This window comes from Pipra filicauda, unplaced genomic scaffold (genome assembly GCF_003945595.2).
Source record: "Pipra filicauda isolate LSUMZ 115617 unplaced genomic scaffold, ASM394559v2 scaffold106_size2291244_pilon, whole genome shotgun sequence".
NCBI classification, from domain to species: Eukaryota; Metazoa; Chordata; class Aves; order Passeriformes; family Pipridae; genus Pipra; species Pipra filicauda.
In genome coordinates, this window is record NW_024103507.1 from 2,206,190 (window position 1) to 2,229,769 (window position 23,580).

Below are 23,580 nucleotides of genomic sequence, written 5' to 3' on the forward strand. Positions count from 1 at the left end.
TAGAGAAACCACTTAGACCTCTTAGCCCATGACACAGCCAGGCTGTCTCCCTCCTCCTCCTCCTCCTCCTCCTCTTCCTCCTCCTTCTCCCGCCCACAGCCTCCCCTCCCCCATGCCGCAAGGAAAGGTTGGTCTAGCTAGGGTTTTTTAATAAATTTGGCACCTTTCTACCTTCCCCTGAATAAACTGGAAATGTTAAAAAATAAACAGTCACGAGAGTCAATGATCTGTGTGGAGAGGTCGGAGAGAATTGTAGGAGGGAAGTGTAGAGGGGGAGGAAAGAGTGACCTCACTTTCTGAACGGCAAAGTTTGAGTGGGAGGGTCTCAACACGAAAGGTAAAAAAGGGAATGATGTGAACATATGAAGGAAGCCAGAGCACTGAACGGAGCGTCAGTCTGTATCCTGACAGGGGGAGATAAGGTGGCTGGGGAGCCAGAGGTGCTTTCCTGGAATACAATCTCTGTTTGACACTCTCTGCTTAAGCACTGCCCATCTGTATGTTATTGTGCTGGAGCCTCTGGGGAAAAAGAGGAGCCACAGGCACGGAGAGTGAACGAGGGAGGCAGCAAAAGCGTTTTTCTTCCCTTCTTTTCCTTTTTTTTTTTCCTTTTTTCCCCCTTCTTTTCCTTTTTTTTTTCTTTTTTTTTCCCCCTCTTTTAAATCGGGATCTGGTTAGACTGCCTTGAAGTGCCACATCTGGAAACTGAATGCTGAAAGAAAGTTAAAATAACTGAGGCATCACTAAGCCAAGGGGGGCTGATTGCAGAAGAGGGTAAACAATTACTGAGACGCTAGAAGACCACTGCTGGATGTAAGGGGAGGAAATGGCTTTGATCTCCGTCTGGCCCCTCGTTTCTCCTATATTATTCTTTTTGAGATGCTTGTCCTCCAGCACAGCCTCGAGTGAGGGAAGCATTTTTCAGTTTGACATTGAAGGTAGCTCAGCGGTCAGCACGCAAGAAGCCACTGTTATCAGAGGGCAGCAGCAGGCAGTAGCTACTGGAAGTTGGGTGACTTTTGCTGAGGTACAGTAACTCCCTTCTCTCTCTAGTGTCTGCACTTTTATGCTTTCATCTGTCTGTATCAAAGCTCCCATCTGGTTAACGTTAGCTTAATCATTCGAGCCTTAAAGCGATACAGGAGGGGTTGGGGGGGGGGGGGGGACGGGTATGGGAGGGGGTGTCTGAGATGTTGCATTTCGAGACTGGAGAGATACAGTTCAGACTTCAAAATGTACACATGCCCTGCCTGCTGTGAGCAGATAGCTGCTGTACTTTGCAGTGAAGCTTGCTTAGCTTGTCTCTGACTTTCCTGCCAACATAACTAAATAGGCCTGTCCAAACAGTTATTTTACAAGAGTTAATTGTCACAAGACTTTTCTGCTTGCCTTGTTGTAATTCCTGCAATTGTAAGTCACTTCAATTTCCTGAAAGAGTCTGTCTTTTGATGGTAAACTCTGTACTGTAGAAGTGTGTGCTTTTGCCTCTGAATGCCATTCGCCTTCAAAATCTGAAGTTTGTTTTTGCAGTGAAAGCAGTAGATGATAAATCAAATGCAACTAGGAAAGTACCTGAAGAGAACACACTTGCAGAGCTTTCCAGAAAGTGTGAGGTTGGGATTAGTGACAAATGAAATTAGAGAGATCTGAGAAGCAATTTGATGATGGAAAATTTTCTTGCAACCCTTGTGTTTTGAGATTGATTGATACTGCTCATTCTAGCAAGGCTGCATCGGGAATGAACTACTCAAAAATACAGCATCAGGAAACAATAATTACTCCAGCATGCCCTGAGGGGGGAGGGAGGGTGGAATGGGGGACACGACACAGTAATATGTCATGCGTGGAAGATTCAAAGTAGGAGGCCAATTGAGTTTGATAAGGTCATGGGAAGGGAAAGAGTAGTTCTTCTAGCATAACATCCAAAAATGAGGTGAGATTAGCACAGCTGTGTCACTGTGACAATATCAAGATCTCAATCTCCGATATCATGTGGCTAATTTTCCATCTCCACTCCACTTGCCAGAATTCACAGCCATGGAAATAAGTTCCTAAGCCCTTCAGATAGCCAGGATTGCTGCAGGGCTGGGCAGAACTCATTTCCCTGCTCCAAGCAGCTGGACATGCTCAGGAAATGCCTGCCTACCCTGCCAGCAACTCCACACAAAACATGACCTGTGTGAGAAAAGTGGAGGTTAAACCCTGTTTTGCTCAGCACAAGGAGCCAACCCAGTTCTTGGACATGCTCCACGACGTGAGATGTTCAGATCTTCCCTCTGGCCTGAGATCAGCCCTGGGAAGCTGCATTGCCACCTGTTGCTTACAACATGGAAAGTCCCAATCAGCCTGATTCAAGAGCTGGATGGGCTTTATAGCTGCTTTTCGCAGGATAAGGGGCATAAGTGGTTGTTAGTCTTTCTTGATATGATTGTGTAGTATGGTTTTACCAAAGACACTATTCACATTGCTTCACTTAAATATATTGGACTTTACCTTGGGAAAGTGCAATGAGATATACTGGACACTGCAGGGGAATGACACTTTAGTCTCCTTCAAACATTTCAATCCTCCCCAAAGTTTTGTTTGTTCAGTCCAGCCTAATAGACTCGATAACTGGTGTTTGCCCCGGCAGTTTACTTCAGCCCCTGCAATGGCAGCATTTAGACTCTGGATCCCATGTTACAACTGGATGACTGTGCCTGATACAGTCATGTCAAGGCTCTTGCCTGCAGGATGCTGTGTTTTCATGAGAAAGGAGCAAGGATTTCAGGACCCTTTGGTAGCTGAAGATTTCAGGACCCACCCCCATGGCAATTTCCAAGGCTGCCCAGTAGTATGCTCTTTTGGGATAGGATTGATAGCTCTGTAACAGTGAGAACGTTCTTATCCATTGATCCGTGCATGTGGTTGGTAATAGGATCTGGGGAACAGGGTCTAAGCCTGGAGGTTGAGGTAGGGGCCAGAGAGTGATGGTCTGGTTGTCTCTCACCCAAGGAAGGAACATTTCCTTTGGTCCTCAGGGAGCTTCTCTCTCCCACAGGTCACCTCCCCTCCCTCAGCCTTGGGAACAGGGTTTTTCCCAGTAGGTTTGAATTAGCCTCTTTCGAAGCCTGAGTTCTTAACCCACAGCTAACAGTGAACCGCAGAGTAAACTCCCTTACACGGCATGGTTTGATTCAGCTCCTTCGTCTAAATATTGACTCAGGCCTACAGCTCTCCCGAGCAGACAGAGGCTGTTAGTCACATCAAATAGTGCCAAATTATACAAAGGGGGCAGTTTCATAAGGCAGAGCTACAATGGATGGGGCTTCATTGTGGTCTGTGGTATAATTCAGCTGCAACATGAAACACATCAGTGGCAGTTTCTAAGCTGAAATCCCACTAAGAGTTTGATCTTAGGAACCTATAGAAGAACAGGAGATTCCAATTATTGTAAATACATAATAGTGAATATTTCTCAGCTTTCCACTCCTCTTCCTTTCCCATGTTTGGCAACCCTAAACTGAGAGGAACTGGGAGAAGTGGTTTAAAAAATCAGAATTAATATTGATGTGGAGCCTTTCCTTTTCTTTTTTTTTTTGTTTGTTTTTTTTTTTCTTGGATTTGAATGAAAACCTCTTAAAAGCAGAGAGAAGAGAACTAACTACATTTTCAAGGCTATGTTGTTATGCTGTACCTGTGCATAGAGTGGACCATAGGTTTGAGCTGGACTTCAGGCAACATCTACTACCTTGGTGCCTTGGTTCTTAATAATTATGCAATCCAGTACACCTAAGCAAATCAGGCACATAAACTGTTCCTAGATGTTTCAATGAGAATCATGCACTGCCTTCAAGTATAAACCCAAATTTCCCATACAGTAGTGGAGATACTAGGTTTTTTAAGCCTCTAATTCCTGGTGGTCTTCCCAGGAGACCCTCAAAGGAGCCTTTTCTTCCGTAAGGACTTCGTTGGATGCTTGCTTCAGGACAGCTTTATTAATCAGTTAAAATTCCAGGGCATAAAGTGTAGATGTTTAAATTAACTGGACTAGATTCTACACAATAAAATGTTGTGTAACTTACCTAAGAAGCACTGTTAGTGACCACCATGAAATATCTACCTCTCTGCCTCTTGTTTCAATGAAAATGCTTAAAAATTGATGAAAATTATTCAGAAAAGTATCATGAGAAGAATTACAGTGTTAGGAATTGGAAGATATCTGAGAGACTCTGCAATCCAATTTGCCTAGCTCAGAGGGAGGTTAAGAAAAAAAATTGAACTTATTGTGTAAGAACATACATAGGCAAAAAAAAAATTAATAATAGGCTTAATAGTCTAACAAATGAAGGTCTCAGCATATGCAACAACTAGAAACTGAAGGTGACCAGGTTGAGACTACAAGTTAGTCACAAATTTTAATTTCAAAAGTAATTTAGCACTGGAGAGGTTATTAATTTGTGTTGGTTTGTCTATCAAGGGGCAGATAATATGAAAAGCAGTCTCAAGTACTCAGTTGCTTGTGTGGTATTTAGGAAAACTAAGTTCCTTGGCTAACAAAGACAATAAGAAGAGGCTGGGAATACGTTACAGTGGCAAATTCTTATGTCTGTGGGGAGACAGTGAGAAAAAGAGTGGGTACGGAGTACCAAATCCAGCTCATCATCGCAACACAAAAGCAGTTGTTGGCATGAAGTCAAAGATTAATTTTTCCAGATAAGGATAGATTAAAATATTTTACAAGGAAGATTCATCAGAGATGGAAGCATAGCATTTAAAACTGTACATACCAAATGAAAGCAAACAAGCAAGTGGCAAATATCAGAGATGTTTGTTTCAGCATTCACTCACTAGATTGGACACAGTAGAAGGAAAGGGGGTGGTAAGACACTTCCCGTTTTGGTAAGGCACAGGGGTAAAACTGAAAGCCAGAAGTAACTTGTGAGAACAGTTATATCCCACTATCAAAAACATGCCTCTAAAGTAAGAGGCAGATCCTACCTTACCATTTGGGTCTGAAGCCTGCCACTGTCAATATTTGCATTTATAAATTCCATTGACATAATGGGTTTTACTCTATAGGTGTAGATTTTGTTCCCCAGTAGGAAGACAGTTCCTTACAGAGTCTAAGGTGAGAATAAACAACAGTACAAGACTTCAAATACTGGAGAGTATGGCAAATGATTCCCTGTGATTCACATTGTGCAGTTACTTTTTTTAATGTGAAATGAATGTAAGGTGGCATCCAGTAAAATACTCATTTCATTCTGATGTAAATGACTACTACAGTTCAGAGACCAGTATAGGAGATGAGCGTGGGAAGGATTAGGGAAAGGGAACACAGACATTCTGTGGAGACACTTGCCAAGTTGAAAAAAGATAATCTCAAATGTCCTCTATGGAAAGCAAATAGTGGGAAAGGAAGCAAACCAAAGCAGGAAGAAGAAAAAAGAAGAGAAAAAAATTAGAGCAAGAATGAGATAATCGAGAGACTTAAGAGTAAAGAAAAAAATTAAGTAGTTGGGATAGGGCAGGAAGCCAATTCCCAGAGTGAAGGAAAGCATGATATTGTTGGATGGATGGAAGAGGAAAACTGTTTCCAGCATCAGTGGTTTTGGTTCAGGGGAAAGGCAGAGAGGCAAAAGTCCTTTAAAGAAAACAATTTTATCACAGTCAACTCAAAATTAGCCATTTACTATAAAAGAAAGTAAGAAGCAGAAGTTATCTAATGGAGCTTGCACATTAAAATGACATGTTTGACAATCATTTTTTCCCATTTGACTTCTACCAGTAGCTGCTGATCAAAAGCTAGAAACAGTATTTGAGGTGCTTGCTTTCTGGTTCTCTAAATGATAAGCATTAATCAGCAGGGGGCAAGTGACTAACTTGCCTCTCTGAAATGGCTCACTTAAATATCTGAAAAGAGAGCAGTCACAGCCACTTGTTAACAAAGACTCTAAGACTCAAACTATCATCAAATCATCTTTACCCCTTTCCCCCATAAAGGTTGGAACAGAAAATCTTGCAAACTGTTGAGAGAAACCACAATTTGATCCTTTCTTGTGGCATTAGTCTGTTCAAAACAAACTAGTACTACAAAAAGTAGCAGAAGGCCTAATCCTGAGGTGTGAGCCAAAAAGGTTTTTAGCTTGACAGAAACCTTTATATTCTTTTAAGCTAGTGGGAACTTCATCTACTTTAAAAATGCAGATCTTTAAATTAAGTCACTTCAGACCCTCGAGGTTATGTTAGGTTAACTCCCTCTCATAATGGGCAATTTGGATTTCTAGCTGCTGTTTTTTTCTGGTATAACAAGGTTATGTTCCGAGAAACATCTATTAGTGGGGAGGAAGTTTTACTGCAGATGTTTGTGATTCCAGCTTAAGTTTCTCATCAAAGCTTTAATGAAAATCAGCTGCTTGGAGTAGCGCCACCAGGCCCCAAACCTTTTAAATCATAGAAAACTAAAGCAAATGGAAGCACAGGACAGAGTGGATGGACAGTGGGAAATGTTCTCCATTTCAAGAAGACGTATAAAGCACCAGAAAATACAATTTAAACTCCGCAGCAGTGAGTTCCCACAAAATTTTGGGCAAGTACCAGCAAAGTGCCCCAAAGCTTATTCAGGGCTGTGAAAACCAATAAAAGGCATTTCATGCCCACTCTTATTCATAACATGGGAAGCAAGGAAGGAATTAAAAGTCCAGTTTTTCCAGGACGCCCAGGAAGAAATAAAAGAATTGCTTTCTGAAGAGAACTTGGCCTGATTTAAACTGATAACAATTGGAGCTTCTAGTGTTCAAGAGCTGTATAAAAGAGGTCTAGTTTCTGAGTAATGTATTACCAGCCACTGATAATTTACAACTTGCTTCTGGACTTAGATTTCAAACACCAAAATATAGACACCCTTGGGGTTTGTATTTTAATTGGTCCTCTTGAATGTTTGGATCTGATCCCAGTCCATTTTCACACACCACCATGAGCTGGGGTTATTTGGGTTATGCATCCTAATGCAAGATTCAACAATTGCTGAATAGCATTATATATAAAGGTGTTAGAGCTCCACAGTTTTTGAAATCTAATTCTTTATCGTAAAATTAATTCCAAAGATTTTCCTATCTGTCAGGATGCTTACAGTGTGTACTTGACAATGCACTCAGAGATTGACTAAAATGCAGTAAATATGATCTGGCTTTGTCGTTCCTGTTTAGCTGCATTGTGCAATTCTTTATGTAGTTATTTCCTTGAAATAAATACTTCATAAATACTAGAACTCCTTTTTTTTTTCTTTTATGTCAAACTAGCAAGAAACAGTGCTAAACCCCCAGCATTAAAAAGCCAAAGAATGAGAGAGGACTGTGAAAAATATTCCAGAAGTTATTATTTCAACTTTAGAAGACCGTAAGAGCAACTAAAATTTTCTTGTTTAAGTCATGACATATGGAAGCCAGGGAGCCTGAGAAGAACTGGCACACTTGAATGTTAATTCGAAATATAATTTAATAATTACTGAATAAAAAGTATCTACCTGGATAAACAACTTCCAATATGTTCTGTAAAAATAGCCTTTTTAGCTAAAACTGTAAGGCTGAGAATCATTATTTGACTCTGTCTGTCCAACAAAATGAATAAAAGTTAACTCATTCAGCCTTTCACTACTGCTGTCAGGTGGAAAAGTAGATACACAGAACTAGCACCTAAACCAGATAATTTCTGAGCTGTGTAGTATCCTACCATGCATTCTTTTACTGTTTTATGAAAGGCCTTCTAAGTGACAAGAGATTAGCAGACTTTTCTGCCAGGGCTAATTCAAAGACAGTATGTCCTACTCCCACTCCCAGTCTCCCACTGTGGTTTTCCACCTCTGAGCCTTGATGATAGTCCATAGAGAGCCACAGAGAGCCTGCCATTCATGACTCCCTTATGCTGTTCTCCTCATTCCTGACTGCAGGGACCCTTCCTCAAAAGCACTTTGCAGAAGCAAGCATTTGTCCAGATCCAGTATCCAAAAAGGAAAATAATAATAAAAGAGCTGACAGAGCAAAACATGCCCCAGCCCTCTCTATCCTGGCTATTAAAATCTTTCCTACCCCAGAAAGGTTAACACAGCCTGGCCCACTGAGGACTGGCAAGGACTCCAGAGCACCAGTACCTGGCACAGATCCATTCAGAGGGAAGTGGACAGGTGTTGAAGGTCTAGACGTGGTTTAAGGTCAGAGGGAATTTGCTTGCTCTACTCAGCTTTTTGCAAGTTTGTGGTTTCCTGGGGCTCTCTGCTTCCAGTTAATGGCAAGGATTGTCTGCAGAAACTCAATAGGGTCTCTGATGCACCAGTTAGTTATGTTTAAATCAGCTGGAAAGAGGGGCTTGGGTGATGGAATTCTGTGAGGTATGAGAAAAAAAATTGTTGGGTTTTTCTCTTGATGCATCTATGATTCCCCCCATTTGAGCCAACAAGAAACTAATTTCTTCATTATCAGACTATACCTATCATGAAACAAACCAGAGACTTTGAGAGATCAAGGCAGGTTACCCCTTCTCTCGAACCCTGACTTTTCCTCTCTCCTTTCAGAGCACAGCCTCTGCCCAGCTTCATTCTGAATGTAAGTTATGTAGCAGTCTCACTCCCTTCCCACGCACTTGTGGAGTGCTGGGACAGTCAAGGGGGAAGCCCCATTCCTGAGAACAGCACCTTCCCATCAGCCATCCCCAGTGGCTGCCTGTCTTCTTCATAGTTGGTCTGCTGTTGGGAGGCAGACATGGGTGAAATCTCTTTCTCTTCATCTTTTAAGATTTTCACAGTGGCTTGTGTTTCATTCTAACAGGCTTTTAAATTGATGCTATGGCTATTGGTCAAGTAGATCACTGTTTTTCTCTGCTGTGATTCCAGCATTTCAGAGAACTGCAAAATCAAACCAGGAAATACTAGAATTCAGGAGGGGGGGAAATTGCTGCAAAGGGGAAATCGAAGGAAGCTTCGGATTTACCCTCTCAGTTTTAACAATGTCTCATGAGCACAGTCATATCCACTTTAAAGCCTACTTTTCTTCCTCGCCCTTGAAAAATTTTGTCGCTCTCTGAAAATCTGTCAGGGAGTGCTGGAGTTTATCAACTGATTATGTTTCGCTTATCTGAGGGACTCAAGAAGAAAGTATGACTCAGAGTGTACATTTTATTTGAGTGTTTTTTGGGGACTGGGTGGAGAATGGTTAATAAGGAAACAATGCAGATTTATCCCTTTTCCTGTAAATTGAATAAAGTTGGCATTTTGCTTAGAAGATGAAAATCAACTAGCTACCCTTTCAACTGCAGATTTTCTATTTCCAACAGTGAGCGTCTTGAAAAGTAAGTTTTTCACTCGGTGCCTGTACTAATAAGTAAATTAGTGCAGAGGCTGGTATTAATCTCTTAGCCAATTTCCAGACAGCTAAAACATTTTAGCCCTCCCCCTTTTTGGAGAAGAATGCCTTTTAAGCAGAGGCTTTGTCTTTCCCACTGTATATGGAAAAAATGACTATGCAGTTCTATGGAGAATGCCTAGCTGAGATATGTTTATGTTGGATCCAACCCCATCTCTGTCGCTGAATGGCAGTTTGTTTTCCACTTGAACTGGGGAAGGGATAACAGTCTGGAAACTTTTTCAGCACAGGAAATTTTTTAAAAATTTAATACAATTACTTAGTCAAGGTAATAGATAATGTTGTTTTTCAGCATAAAGCCATCTGGCTTTCAGCTGTTTCTTGTTTTTGTGGGAGTCACCATCAGTCTTGTCACTACTGTAGTGGAGGCACACACAGGACTGTTCAAGGAGCCAGAAAATACAGGGCTGGGAAAGGGGTTCCTTTTCATTTTTTGCTGTTGCTCATGCTCTGCTTTGCTTATTGGTTTGGGGATTACCCACATGCAATTAGCCATATTCTCTGTCTCTCTGACTACTAGCTCTATCTAATATGCTATAGGGAAAAAGAAAGGTAATATTTTTTTCTCTGTCTTCCTACCAGTCAGATTTTATCTAGAATTGTAGCAACTACTTTCAGTCTTGCTAGTTTTAGTTTTAGCAGTCCCTGAGCTTTGTGTCTAAAACTTTGGGAAGATGGTTTCCTCAGCATTATAATCTGTCCTTTATTATCATAAAAAATAAAGTTCTGTTTTGGAAGCTTAGGAGTTGATAACTCCTCAGGTAATACATAAATAATCCCAATTGTCATGAATAAGTCAGCAAGTGAAGATTTCAAGTTAGACTGTTATTAAGTTAGGATCTTGTCTTGTGTCCCTTAAGACAACCATAACTTTTTCTGTAAATTCTGAGGCAAGCTCAACCCCTCTTTATGTATAAATGATGGAGAACTTATAGTGCTTAGTTGTTGCTTAACACAACAACAGCTGGAAAACCAGACTAAATTCAGTCATCAGATATATTGTTTAACAGCTGCAGACTGGCCAGGCATGGCGTGCATGGCTCCAGATCAGCCGTAGCCCTGTGCTCTGAGGTGGGAACATCACTGGGGGATGCAGGCATAAAGGAACAATTTTGAGATTCATGCACAGAACATTCATTTACTGAAAAAGATTACAGATTCACAAACACTGTCACTGCTTTTTTATTACTTTTTAATGTTTGAAGATTCATATTGTTGAGCTTCAAAACACACACTGCTGCAGCTTTAATAAGCATTTCATATCACTTACCTAGAATACCCCATTATTATATTAATTTTCCCAGATCTATGGCAAATTCTCACTGAGGCTTTTTCATGGAACCTATCTCATTGTAGAATTTAATTTAAAAAATAAGAATATGCAAAAATATTACGGGGTTCCACTGAATGACTATTTAGTCAGGAAAGAATTTGATTTTACATTTGCAAGTTAAATAACAAAACAGAAAGCTTGTTAGTGTGTAATTCACATAATTGCTTTAGTTTGCAGTCTCATTAAATGCAATTAGAACTGAACTACTTGTCAAGATAAGTGGATAAAAAAAGATTACTAGCATTGTACCTAAAACTGTTCACCAACTTCTGGTTAATTCCTAATTTACAACATCAGTGGAACAGTGAAAGTAATAAATATTTCAGAGTTAACAACACTAGAAATTTAAAGGAACAATATAGGGATTTAACGTACTACACCAGGGTGCTTATTATAAAACTATCATGGACATTGATTTGGAGAACTAAGCTAAAAAATGTGTCCCTCCCAGGAATGTTTACAGTTTTAAAAATACAATTGAAATTGCAAATTGGTAATTTGCATAAGGTTTCTGTCCTTGAAACAGTAAATATTATAAAGTGACTTTTTGCATACAGAGAGTACTCTAACAAAGCGTCCTATTAAATTAATTATTAACTGGTAATTAAGTGTCTAGCTATGATGTCACACACTGAATTAATTTCTTCAGTAATAACAATTAAAATGTGACCTTTCTAGTTCAGAAGAATTTGATACTGTAGACTAGAGGTAATGAAGGCTTATAGAAATTATAAATAGAGCTTGGAGGCCTAGGGGAAGCTGGTGAGCAAGCTTCTTTGTATTTAATTCTCTAGTTTGTGAGGCTTCAAAACTCTGATAAATTTAGCAAAAATCAGCAGAGAAGAAATAAAATTGCAGAGCAGACATCCACTTTTGCTTGTATGTTGTGGAGTTTGCTTGTATGGTGTAGAGCAGGATTGCTGTCTGTCTCTCTACAATTACTTTGATGGTAGAGCATGTCTGGTGAACAGGTCAGTTAAGGACTTCTGAGGGCCTCAGAGGAAGACAAAGATTCCTCTGAAATGTCACTTTACAGGGACTTATAGGTTCAAGTACAAAGGCAATCTTGAATATGCTATTACTCAAGGTCTGGAAATTTAAAATGCATTTATTTCTTGAAGTGATAACAGAGTGAAGTATGACAGCTCTGCAAAAAGGCATCATCAGGGCATTTTTTTAAAAAAATTAGTTATATTTTAACTCAGTCGTTGGAAGAACTCGCAGAAGTCTCCTATGAAGCCAAGACCTGATCTAGGAAGATGCATATAGTTAATTATGAGAAATGAACAGGACAGGTTAAAGGGGAAGTTACCAGCAGAACTAATGTTATTTGTACCTTGAGTAAGAGCTCACACACTTCATTTGTTTTTCCAGGAAGATAAAAATGCTTTAATCATTGTATCTAATGAAAACAATTGGCATGAAAGATACTTTAACAAAAACAACTTCTGTATCAAAAATAATTTCCATATTCATGTTTCCTTCCTCTTATGAAAAAAACAGATTTTCTTTAAATATCTTAAAAGCTTTCTTACAAAGTTAGTTTCAACTTTTCATAGGAAATCTTGTCACTGAAATGTAATGCTTTCTCGCTACACTCTTTGACTAATCCTTTTCATATAGCTGGTATGCTTCAGCATTAAATCATTGCAGGTCTCTCATAAAAGTTACCCTCAAATACAAGAGTGAGGTCTAACACTTAGAAAGGATGGAGAGAAAAAATGGGAAAGGCAACACAATGCCAAGCAGTGCTGTGTATGTATCAAAATGTCCTCAAAACATAGCTGATTAACTGGAAACCAAAAAATTTCTTTCAGCACTGTATAAGGAAGCATGGAAGTTTTGGGACCGGCAACAGCCTTATATTCCTTGCAGGCTTTTGAAACAAGCAAAACATGACTACCACAAATGGCTGCCCATGTGAGGATATTCATTATTCCTAGTGGTTCTGACTAGTTCTCTTAAAAGACATGACATTTTCAAGTTGTGTTTCTGCTGGGTACATCTGGGACACTGTAATCTAGGATTCCGTTGTATACACTACTGTGGATTACATTGGATACATCTGGATACAGACCCAGATAATCAGCTCTAGGTGGCCCTGCTTAAGCAGAGTGGTTGGACCAGTTTACCTCCAGATGTCCCTCCCAACCTCAACTATTTTGTGATTCTGAGTGGCTGTGGTCATTATTCCATTTTACAGATCAAGAAACAGAGTGAAAGAGTAATGTTCATCATCCCACAAGACATGAGCGGAAGAATATATTTTCTTGAGTGCCAATATCCTTATGAACACAATTAGGGACAGAGAAGTTCGTGCATGGAAATAAGGTGATGAGTTTCTTAGCTGGTCAGTGAGAAGGAATATTTTCCTTATGTTAATTTCAAACAATATAATGAAACTATTGCTGTGGAGTTGTTTGTACATTAGAAGTAAAGGGTATGTAATAAAGTGAGTGAGTGACTAGAATCAGGTGCAGGGAAAGTCAAAGTGGAGGAGTGGGAGAACAAATGGAAAGCAGAACAGGGAGTACACAAGCATGAATAGAGAACAAGGCAACAAAAGAACGGCTGTGGGAGCCAGTGAGGGCAGGTGGAGATCCATAACCCATAAGTGTAACATTCAGATGCTCCATTAATAGATACAGCACAAGAGAAGTACAGAGGCCTCCCTGAAGAAGGGCCAATGAACAATCATTTCATCCAGTTGGCATTTACTGTAAGACTGTTTAAATAACATTCAAGTCTCGTTGCCAACAAAAGAGACATATAATATAGACAACACAAAACAGTAACCTATAAATAAAAGCTAGAGTGTGCTATAAATACAAACTGAGGAGCCATGGATTTAATTAATGTCTCACTATATATAAATGGGCCTATTGGAATATACTGTCTGCAGCAAACCTCTCATTGCTACAAGTACTCACTATGCTTTTGAGGAAATTGTAACTGTACAAATCTCTATCCATATGAGTATTCTATCTCCTTTGACAAATTCAAATCCATCCAAATTTGGGGGACACAAGATCTAGAAGAAATTAATAAACAAATTATTTGCAACTATACAGTTATAATTGTAAAAAAGTGGCAGGAATATGAATGACAGACAACATCAGAACTGTCATCAAGTACTTGTATATAAAGAGGCCAAGGACACCTTCTAGAAATATTTTCTATCTTGTGCCTCAAAAAATCAGAACAAAACAAAGCAGAGAGAATTTAATTAGACAAATTCTACCCCAAGTCATACACTTCACATAGGATACATCGGATCATATAATTCTATAATGTTAAGGGTTGAAAGGGACCTAAAAGATTGTCTATTCCCAGCCTTCCCTGCCATGGGCAAAACCACCTCCTACTAGACCAGGTTGCCTTTCTCCTTTCTCAGATCCTTTCTCCACATGGCCTACCATAGTTAGATCAAATCTAATTGTTGGAGTAGTAATTAGAATCAAAGTGTTTCAACACAGCCATTTGTTATCTTAACAATTTCAGCCGTTGAGAGACGGATACCACCCTCTCAAGCTTCTTCCTTAGCAGCTATTATGTGAAAAAATGCAGAGCTTTGCTTTGCATTTATTGATTACACATTGCTGGCGATTTTGTACAGTGTAGTGTTCATGTATCAAACAGGTGAGGATAAAAGCTGTGAAGAACAGAAGCAATGACAAATAATATTCAAAGCAGCAAATAATATTACAAGCACTGTTTTAATGCAGTTATCTCTGATGGGCCTAACTTTTTGGAAAACAGGAATCAGGAACCATACAGAAGTATTGGCAGCATCTGGTACTGGGTTCAGTGTTTTGGTATCTCCTAGTTATGCAGTGTGGTGAATCAGCCTTCCATGGTTAGGTAAGCCAAATAAGAAAGACAGATTACCTGCTGACTCACACTGCTCAGATATCATACATGTACCTGTAAAATATATACTATCTCCTGGGCACAGATAAAAACAGCATAGTTCCAACTTTTTATGCATTCCTAAACTTACTTAACAGTGTTTCTCAGCTGTCAATATTTGGTCCCAAAGTGTTTTCAGCAAGAACTGGAGAGCTACCACCAGTGAGCTCCTCACCCACAAAAGTGGAAAAGTCTAAGTGTGAGGTGCACTGAAGCATCACACACTGCCTAGATGAGTGAAACATTGGCTAGATAAGACGTGAGATGGGCATAAAAGCTTTTGGCAGTTCATCCCCCACCATATATAGGGCTGCATCTCCATAACTTGAAGGCATGTCCATGTGGACCATTCAAACAGAGCATTAATTAATAAACACCTTACCAGTCTGGTAAACTCAGTCTCTAATGTCCTCAAAGCAGCTGCCTACACATTCAGAAAACAGGGAAGTGCATACGGGTTTTCCAGTCTCCTGACCCTACATAGCAAGTGCAGTTCATAGGTCTTGTAGTGAATATGCAAGTCCATCCAGTCCTCTGGGACCAAGGCAGCAACCATCATGGCTCAGTCAGCAGCAGGGTCCCACAGTAGGTATATCCTTTTCTCCCACTTAACCCTTGTCCATCCTCATGTACACACACACTTTTGAAAGCCCATACAATCAAAAGACACTCCTAAAAACTACACATACTGAATTCTAAAGCCAAAATTTAACCTCCAGCGGTTCAGCACCTTCTCAGTTATCTGTTAAGTGCACGGTAGCTGTGTAAGATGGCAAAGGGCCCAGGGCTTCTGAGTGTGCTGCACACCAGTGGCATGGGCTGGAACTGAACTACAGCTGTACACAGTGTTTACTGTATATCTGCTGGGTTGTGTGTTCTGCCAAAAAATGGAGAAAGGTTTCTCTTGCAGGTCCGCAAAGGCAGGAAATTCAGGAGAGTGGAGTGCAGTGTTATCACTGCTCTTTTTTTTTGCATTAAGTTTCCCAGTAGACTGAAGAAGAACTAAATCTTTGTGTCTATGCTTATGAATAACTTGTCTTTGACCTGGGAAATTTGAAATGTCTGTTAGTTTGCCCCAGGGAGCCAGAAATGGTCAATGACCATCAGTCTACAACTGGGAGTCTGGATTTTAAAAATCCATGTTTAAATGAAAGTCAATTATGACCTGAGCTGAAGAGCAGATGTAGAAGTCACGTTGCCATGCTCAGTACCTTTTGATGAATGAAACACGACAAGATTTGAATTTCTGTCCAAGGTAAATAAGATAATTTTTTAGTTAATGGTTTCCAATCATGATAAGCCACAGATTTTGTGCCTGCCCAGAGTGATTTTAAGCTAGGATGTCTATGGATTCAAACACTTTACATCCCAATTTGGCAAAGCAGTATTTTTAGTGCAGTAAAAGTGTGCCTTTTGGAGGGAACCAGAAGGTGTCCTAAGAGTGGGGCCATACTTCTTTCTGTGCTCGGTCTTTCCTGCATGGTTATGTGGGGAGATTTACTCCAGTCACCAGGTCTGGAAAGTGTCAAAGTCACTAAGAGCATCAGAGCTCTTGCTCTTCTTTCCAGCTGTATCTGTAGTGCTTAAATTCAGCTTGAGCAAGGAATGAACATGGCAGCACTAACATGATGTCAGGCATTAGTTTTGTTCTCTGTAACATGGGATAATCTTGTATCTCACAGACATGTATTAAAACTAAAGTCACTGCAGTGAGTACCAAGTATTTTGGATGACAATAGAAAGTCTTAATAATAATTTATTAGTTTTCTTTCCTAAATATGCTCTATGCTGTTCAAAGCCTTCAAGTCGAAGAAGGACTGAGCTACTAGGAGCAATAAAATCACATTCCACTAGTAAATGTCTAGTGATATTTTAAAACTCTTCCTAAAAATTATAGCTTTACTGAAGGTGCTAGCATATATGTATGCTCTCTGCCTCTGAAAGCAAAACCAAATATATCTCAGAGGGGGGCTGAAAAGATTCTGTTTGTAGATTTTTGAATGCACAAGCTTGCAATGGGGAAGGTGGCACCAGTGTGGAGCGATATAATACAGCTCCCTTGGAAAGTTACCTGTAAATATCAGAGTAGACACTATCTGGACAAATGGAAACATGCCATGATCATGCTCTGAACTGGCCAAAATCAGCTTAACTGAAGTGTAGGAAGGGAATTGCTTGGGCCTGTTAGACCTGAAGATTTCCTTTACATGCATCCACTTTCTCTACCTGAATATACTGTCTGGTGAAACAGACTCTAAGGAGCCATTGTACTTCTCCAAAGGTACAAGGTGTTCAGCAGTTTATCCAGCACAGCTGTTGCAGCCTGGACACTTCTACAAGGCACAGAATATCTGACATGTACAATAGGTTCCGTCTCCCTGGACTTTGTATGCAGTGCTGGCACCTACACGTGAGCTGGCCCTCCAAGTCCCCCTTTGCAATCAGTAGACAGCAACAGGCACAGCTGACCTAATTTAGATGCATTTCAGTGTAGAAGAAATCAAACCATACAAAGGGCATCCTGCTGGCTTCTTCCCATGTGGATGTCTCCATGTTGATGACTCCCAGCTTGTTGTGGTTTGGTCTTCCTCCACAGGCAGTCAGGCTGACCAGCTGCCAAGGATGCTGGCCAAGATACCCTCGTACTAGCACAGCCACAGCTGTGTTAGCGCAGCACTGCACCTAGGGCACAGAGGTCCTCTGGAGTTCAGCCCGGGACTGTCTTCAGGGCTGACATAGACATGTTGGGTGAGACCTGCTGAAAGCTGAATATTTGGCAAGATTTCTGTGATCTTTCAGCTGAGGATTGAGCATTTCTGAAAGTGAGGACCCTATTGTAGGTGATCAAAAACAGGAATCTCTTTTGAGAAGAGTCCTATTCTGAGGAAACCAGAGAAACTGAAATAACATCAAATGTACAGTAGAGGACCGCTTTTTCAGACTTGTTTCTCTAATGTTCTCATTTCTAATAAATAATGACATAAATGAAAGTACTGGGAGATATTCAAGCAGGAAAACATCTTTATTTTTAGGAAGGGTAGTAGGATATTTATCTCAATTTGGCCTAAGCAAACAATCTTCAAAAAGGTCTCAGAACTGTGGCTGCCAATTTCAAATACTGCTCATAAAGAAAAATAAACATAAGCAAGCATGTTTGGATTGGGTTTGGAAATGTCCTCAAGAAGAAGAGGGCTGATGTTTCCATTGCTAAACCATGCACTTCCAGCAAACTGTTCTCTGTTTTAGACACAAGGATTTTAAATGAATGAAGGATGTTTAGGGTATTCACTCACACCTGTATGGCAAAAGATATAACAGAGTTTCATGGATTTGATATTACATTGCGTCCTAAACTGTTTGTCTAAACAATTCTTTCCAGACAAACATTACATATTGGCATGAAGTTGTCAAGAAGGGACATTGCTCCACTCAATTTTTATGATTGTTTTCATCAGCACATTAAAAACCTGGACTTAATTTATGCATGTGTCCTACTTTTACAGGTATCTAAGGCTGATATGATGCCTGTTATATCAGAGGAGCAACATTTTTCTATTTTCTTTTTCATGGGTTCTGGGGCAAAGCTTGATAATGTTCAAGTAGAGTTTGTTTTCTTTTCTTCTTCTTTTCTTTTCTTTCATTTCACAAGGGACTGTGGGGACTTCTGAGTGTCCCACGGTTCCAAAACTGTTGATCAACCTATGTCAAGTGATAAATATTATTATGCAAATAATTCACACTATGTGTCACAGTTCTCTATAAATTTTTTGATTGAGAGATAGCCGGTCATGCCAAATTTCTCACTTCCCAGATTACGATTCCCTCAGGGAATCGTCTTCTGGCAATATTTTTACCACCTGTAGAGAACAGGTCAGACAGAAGAAAAATGAAAATTTGAATGCACAAATATATTTTCAAAATTAAACTATATGTCCAATGAACTTGCAACACCACCAGCGTAAAGCAGGTGAATGAGCTGTGATATGTCAGCTTAACCAGAAATAGCTATCTGTGTATGTACTTGTCCGTCACCAGAGGACAGGTAATGAGAATTAACTTAATTCTCTTCCACTGAAGGCTAAAAGAACATGATCAGGACAGTTACTATGACCTGAGTAGCATACAATAAGTTATGCTGTAGTCATTTATTAACTCTTGACATATAAAGAAGTAATGCATGGGACCTGTTAGAAACTAAAAAAATGTGCATTTTTGCCTACTGTCATCAAAAATCACCCTTCTACACAAAATTCGCATTCACTTTTACTATCCTGAGCAGACCTTTGAAGTGAGAGTTTACTAATACCATAATGTTTGATCGTTGTCCTCATGCCTGAACATCCACATAGGCCCCTGAGGAACCTTCTCAGATCTGGAGGGAAGCACACCTCTGGACTCTAGAAGTAAAGACCATAACACCGCTGGCGAGCTACAACCAAGGCTCAACTGACATTATACTTAGCAGTGACTTAGCAGCCGATGTGCCATCTCTACTACTTTGAGTGCTGTTCCTCAGATTCAGTTCCCCAAGTGCAACAGCCGTCTCCTCTTTTACAATGGTCCTAGTGGCAAGCACCATCTTTTTCTTCTGGGTTTGTTTTGGACCAGATTGTAACGAGATTCCTGGTCCAAGACTGGTAGGCACAATGATAATGAATATAACAAAGGCCGAAATGTCTTAATGTAGACCATTTAGCCCTGGATACACATCCTTTCATGTACCCTAGCACTCAAAAGAAAACTCTGGAAATACTAAACACTGGTATGGATCCAAGGGAGCCTTTTATTCTGGAAGACAGAGCCCCTTTGTATGTTTATATATTCACAGGAAAGTCACAAGTTCCAGTACTAACTAAAGAAACATGCCATGTTTTCCTACCATTAGATGAGAGAGTCAATGGCTACATCTGAATTATTGAATAAAGCAGTGTGGGGACCTCCTAGTCAAATAGCATAACACAGCCCATGTCCATGTGTTGAAGCGCTCTCCGAGTTTGCCCAGAGAAGAGCAGTCCCATACAGACTGCCTCATGGGAGCACGTCCTAACAAATGTCATGCTCTGAGCTGTGCCTGGTCATTGTCAGGAAAATTACAATCTGTCAAGGAGCAAATTGAGGCCTGAAACTACACCTTGCCTTTCAGCTAGACGGTGCAGATGCAGTCACAGGGGACACTTGGTGCGTGCTACCAGCACAGCACTCTTCTTTTGGGAAAAGCAAACCAGAGGAGGCAGGGTCACAGCAAACATATCCACCCCAGCACAGCTGCACCACTACTTCTGGGTGGAATGGTGGACCTAATTCTGCCCTCAGTTATGCAGGTTTGGATAAGGAGCAGCTGCAATGAAAGCAATGGAACTGCTTGAATATAATATGAGAGTAAATTCATACCATGTATATGTGGATTGTCTTCCATCTTCAGTCCCATTTGCGCCCAGACCGGTAGAAGTGCCTGAAGAAACAGAATATGACTACAGGCTCCACAGCACTTTCAGCATGCAGCTGGTTCTTGTTTTTGGGAAATGTAATAATTAAATCCAGATGCAAAGTGAGAAGGAGGGGAATAAATGCCCCACGGGCATAAAAATTTTCAGGAGATCAGCAAGACCAACATTCAGTTGGACTTTTCAGCTTGAACTGGAACAAACTTTTTCCCTTGGGGAAAAAGAAATCTAATAATTGTGAAGACATAATTGCTAATGCAGACCTAACATTTTGGCTCACTAATTGTATTCACCGTTCAGGAACAGATAGTGGATGGAAATGTTCCTCACTCAATTGCCTACATAATGATTTTTCAGGGAGGATATTTTTATTTTTTTCCAGACCTGTTTGTGCTTTGTGTGCAATTATTTTATGCTTCCAGAACATTCAGCAATTTGAATCCCTCAATTAGTTCAACACTCTGACACTTCTTTTTATAAATATGATGTTGGCTCACATCCTGGAACAACCAACCAATCACTCCATTATCACTAGTAGGGCAAGGAGCAACACAAATATATCAGAATACTTCAGAATGCCTGAGAAAACTTCTTAGCCCAAAGGAAACAATCTGGATCCCATTTTCCCCTCATTCCCTCTTCCCTCATAGCATTGATTGTCAATACCTAATTTCTTGCTTACATTGATGCAACCCATGGTTTAAAGTATTGTATTAGAATAGTGAGCATCAGCACTTTCTAAGTTTTTGTGATGAATTGAATAACGTGGGGAAAAAATGTTGCAAAAAAATACTCAGGTGACTTGGGACCCTTCATCTCATTTTCAAGAGGGTCTCCAACAATGAAAATAGCAGAGACACACAAAATTGAGGCAGATGGCCTGAGGAACTGAGAAGTGTGTCTTTTCAGAATAGGAGGTAAGCTGTTTCCCAGTGGACCTTAGCAAAGACTGTGCAACACTTTCCAGTACGCTGGAACCAGCAGTGTTGCACTGAACTGCACCTAACTTTTTCTGTCTTATGTGTGGATTAGATGAAAGCTCACTCATGGCTGCAATGCGGGCATGCCCTTAGTTGAACTAAAAATAAGATTATCTTTGTGGCTGACTAAAGGATTTTCACAGACACCTCTACACATATCCCTACATTTTCATTGTCTATATTCACTATCACAAGTAAAAAATTATTCTGCTTAGACCTGCAAAACCAAGAAAGCTTTTGGGCAGACACTAAAGGACCAGCTAGGACCACCCTCCAGTTGAGGGGCATCAGAGAGTATAACAAGCTTTAGATCTGTATAGGCGGAAATAAATATTGCAAAGGCAGACACTGGGATAAGAATCTGTTTTCAATTTAGAAACTGACTGTCTCCCTTCCACAGTGTGTGGCGTAATCATTCTTCTGCAACCTTCAGTCTGGCAGGAGCCAGTCCTACTGCTCTGTGTTAAGACTAAACAACTGAAAGAAACAAGCAGTACAAACAGACAGTATTTCTGCTGGCCCAAAGTGGCTGCGGTATGAAGACTTTTCCTCCTAGGAACTATTATCAAATAAACTGTTTCCAAAGCAAACCAGATAAAATATTGTGCATAAGAAGGGTAAAGGCGACTGTGATTTCCATTTATGTTCATCTGAGCTTCTCAGAGCTCTCTGGGATAAGACTGGATTAATGATTCATTTTTAAACATCATTTTTTAAAGCCTGTTGTTAGTCATCTCACAAGATACATTGTTTTCTAAACAAGCAGCTTATCTGGCTGTTTTGAAGTGCCTACCAACACTTGAGAATGGAAGTTAACATGGAGACGAGACTCGACAGCTGTCTTTTGCTACCCAGTGCTCCACAGCTACAACTGCCACCATGAAGACGTGCAAGTGCAGGTTCCAGACGTGACAGGGCCACAGCACCATGCCAGGATTAGGTAGCCCCAGCCACCAGCAGGGATATTTAGCACTAGTACTCACAGCCCAGCTTTTGCAGCTAATGGAAGTATCACTGCGTGGTGCTGGATTTGATACTATAGACCTGCTGTTCATGCCATAGCTTACAGTGGGCATGAGAAGCAAAGGTTCGTCCTTGATTTCAGGGCAACTCAGGAAAGTAAGGAAGAGGGAGATACAAAGGAAATCTAATCCTAATTTGATCAGTACCATATAATAAGAAGCCTCATAGCTCATACAAATGCGAGAAGATTCATGCTCTTCTGTGTCACTTGAACTTTCCACTTTTCCACTTTTTGCAGGGGTAGGTCCTCAAGATCCACAAAATACAAAAAGTGCTGGCCACAAAACTTATGCCAGGAGAGCCTGGCATACCTCAGGCTCTGACAGCCACCTCAGGGGTGCTATTTGCAAATGATAGCAGAAACAGGATGTGGTAAATAATTTTTTTTAAAGCTGAATGATGTGCTGGTGCTTTCACATCATCTCTGCAACAATATTGCAAGAGTTAGATAAGGTTAAGATATTTAGGATCCAAAAATTCATGAGTTTGCAGGGATCCAACATAATCCGTGTGACACAGGGAGATTGGACAGGGAGAGCAAGTGCTGACTGAGTAAGAGATGTTGCTCCTGAGGTCAACCTGTGCATGTCTCACCAGCTTTGTATAATGAGGGAGAAGTTCTTCAGTGGAGAACAAGAATTTACACATAATACATCAAATGAAAGCTATCCTCTTTAATTTTCTTTTTATTTTTCAGTCTTAGAGGGGCATCTTAATAGCCCTGTGTGTCTGATTCCTTATACCATTGCTCTAATTAGGCAATGTAGACGTTTACAGTCTTCTGCTTAATTTTGCTAAGCTTTGGTGTGTTATCAAAAATACGAAATTATATAGAACAGGCTCAGCCACACAGTTATTCAGAAGGACCTTGATCTCTGTAGGTATGTTTCTGTCTCCTGTAGATTATTTATCCAAAGCTCATCAAAGCTTTGATGGAAAGTAAATTTTCTAAAGCTTTTCCTTTTTTCAAGTAAAAAGGAATTCCTTTCCTATAAATACACCTTCTTTGCTGAGAAGGATTATCACTTCTGATTAACTCATCCTCTAGCACAAAATGTAGCAAGAATCTGCCAGTTCCACACCCACTGCTGGTCAGGGACAGGACACGGGCAGGAATGCTGAGAGCTTGAATACTCTAAGGCAAAAAAGCAAGCACCAGGACAGAGAGTAAAAGAACAGACTCGAGTTCAGCAGTGTGTGTGTGTGGTCTGCTATGACTGGGTTGAGCAGTGTGCTCTGGGGAGACCTGATAGTTATAATTCTTGTTTTCTGCTCCTCCCACCAAACCTTAGGAAATATTTTTTTTTTTCCATTGCAGGGATGCCAAGAAGGATTTTATCGTACCAGCTCAGGAAAATGCTCTCCTTGCAACTGTAATGGTAATGCAAACAGATGCCTTGATGGATCTGGAATCTGTGTGGTAAGGAATTTCTCTGTCTTCTCTGATTGTTTGACTCTTCAATTAACACCAGTGCTCAGTTTCAATACACAGC

The 23,580-nt window shown here is 40.3% G+C and overlaps 1 protein-coding gene across 1 annotated transcript in view; it reads left to right on the plus strand.

The window, feature by feature from the left end:
* Positions 1 to 411: 411 nt before the first annotated feature.
* LAMA4 (laminin subunit alpha 4) overlaps positions 412 to 23,580 on the plus strand; it is a gene marked incomplete at its 3' end in the record, with an annotated part of 82,834 nt that continues 59,665 nt past the window's right edge. The window contains exons 1-2 of the mRNA XM_027731271.2: positions 412 to 1,027; positions 23,406 to 23,507. Coding sequence (XP_027587072.1) covers positions 827 to 1,027; positions 23,406 to 23,507 — 303 coding nt within the window. The remainder of the gene's footprint in view (positions 1,028 to 23,405; positions 23,508 to 23,580) is intronic.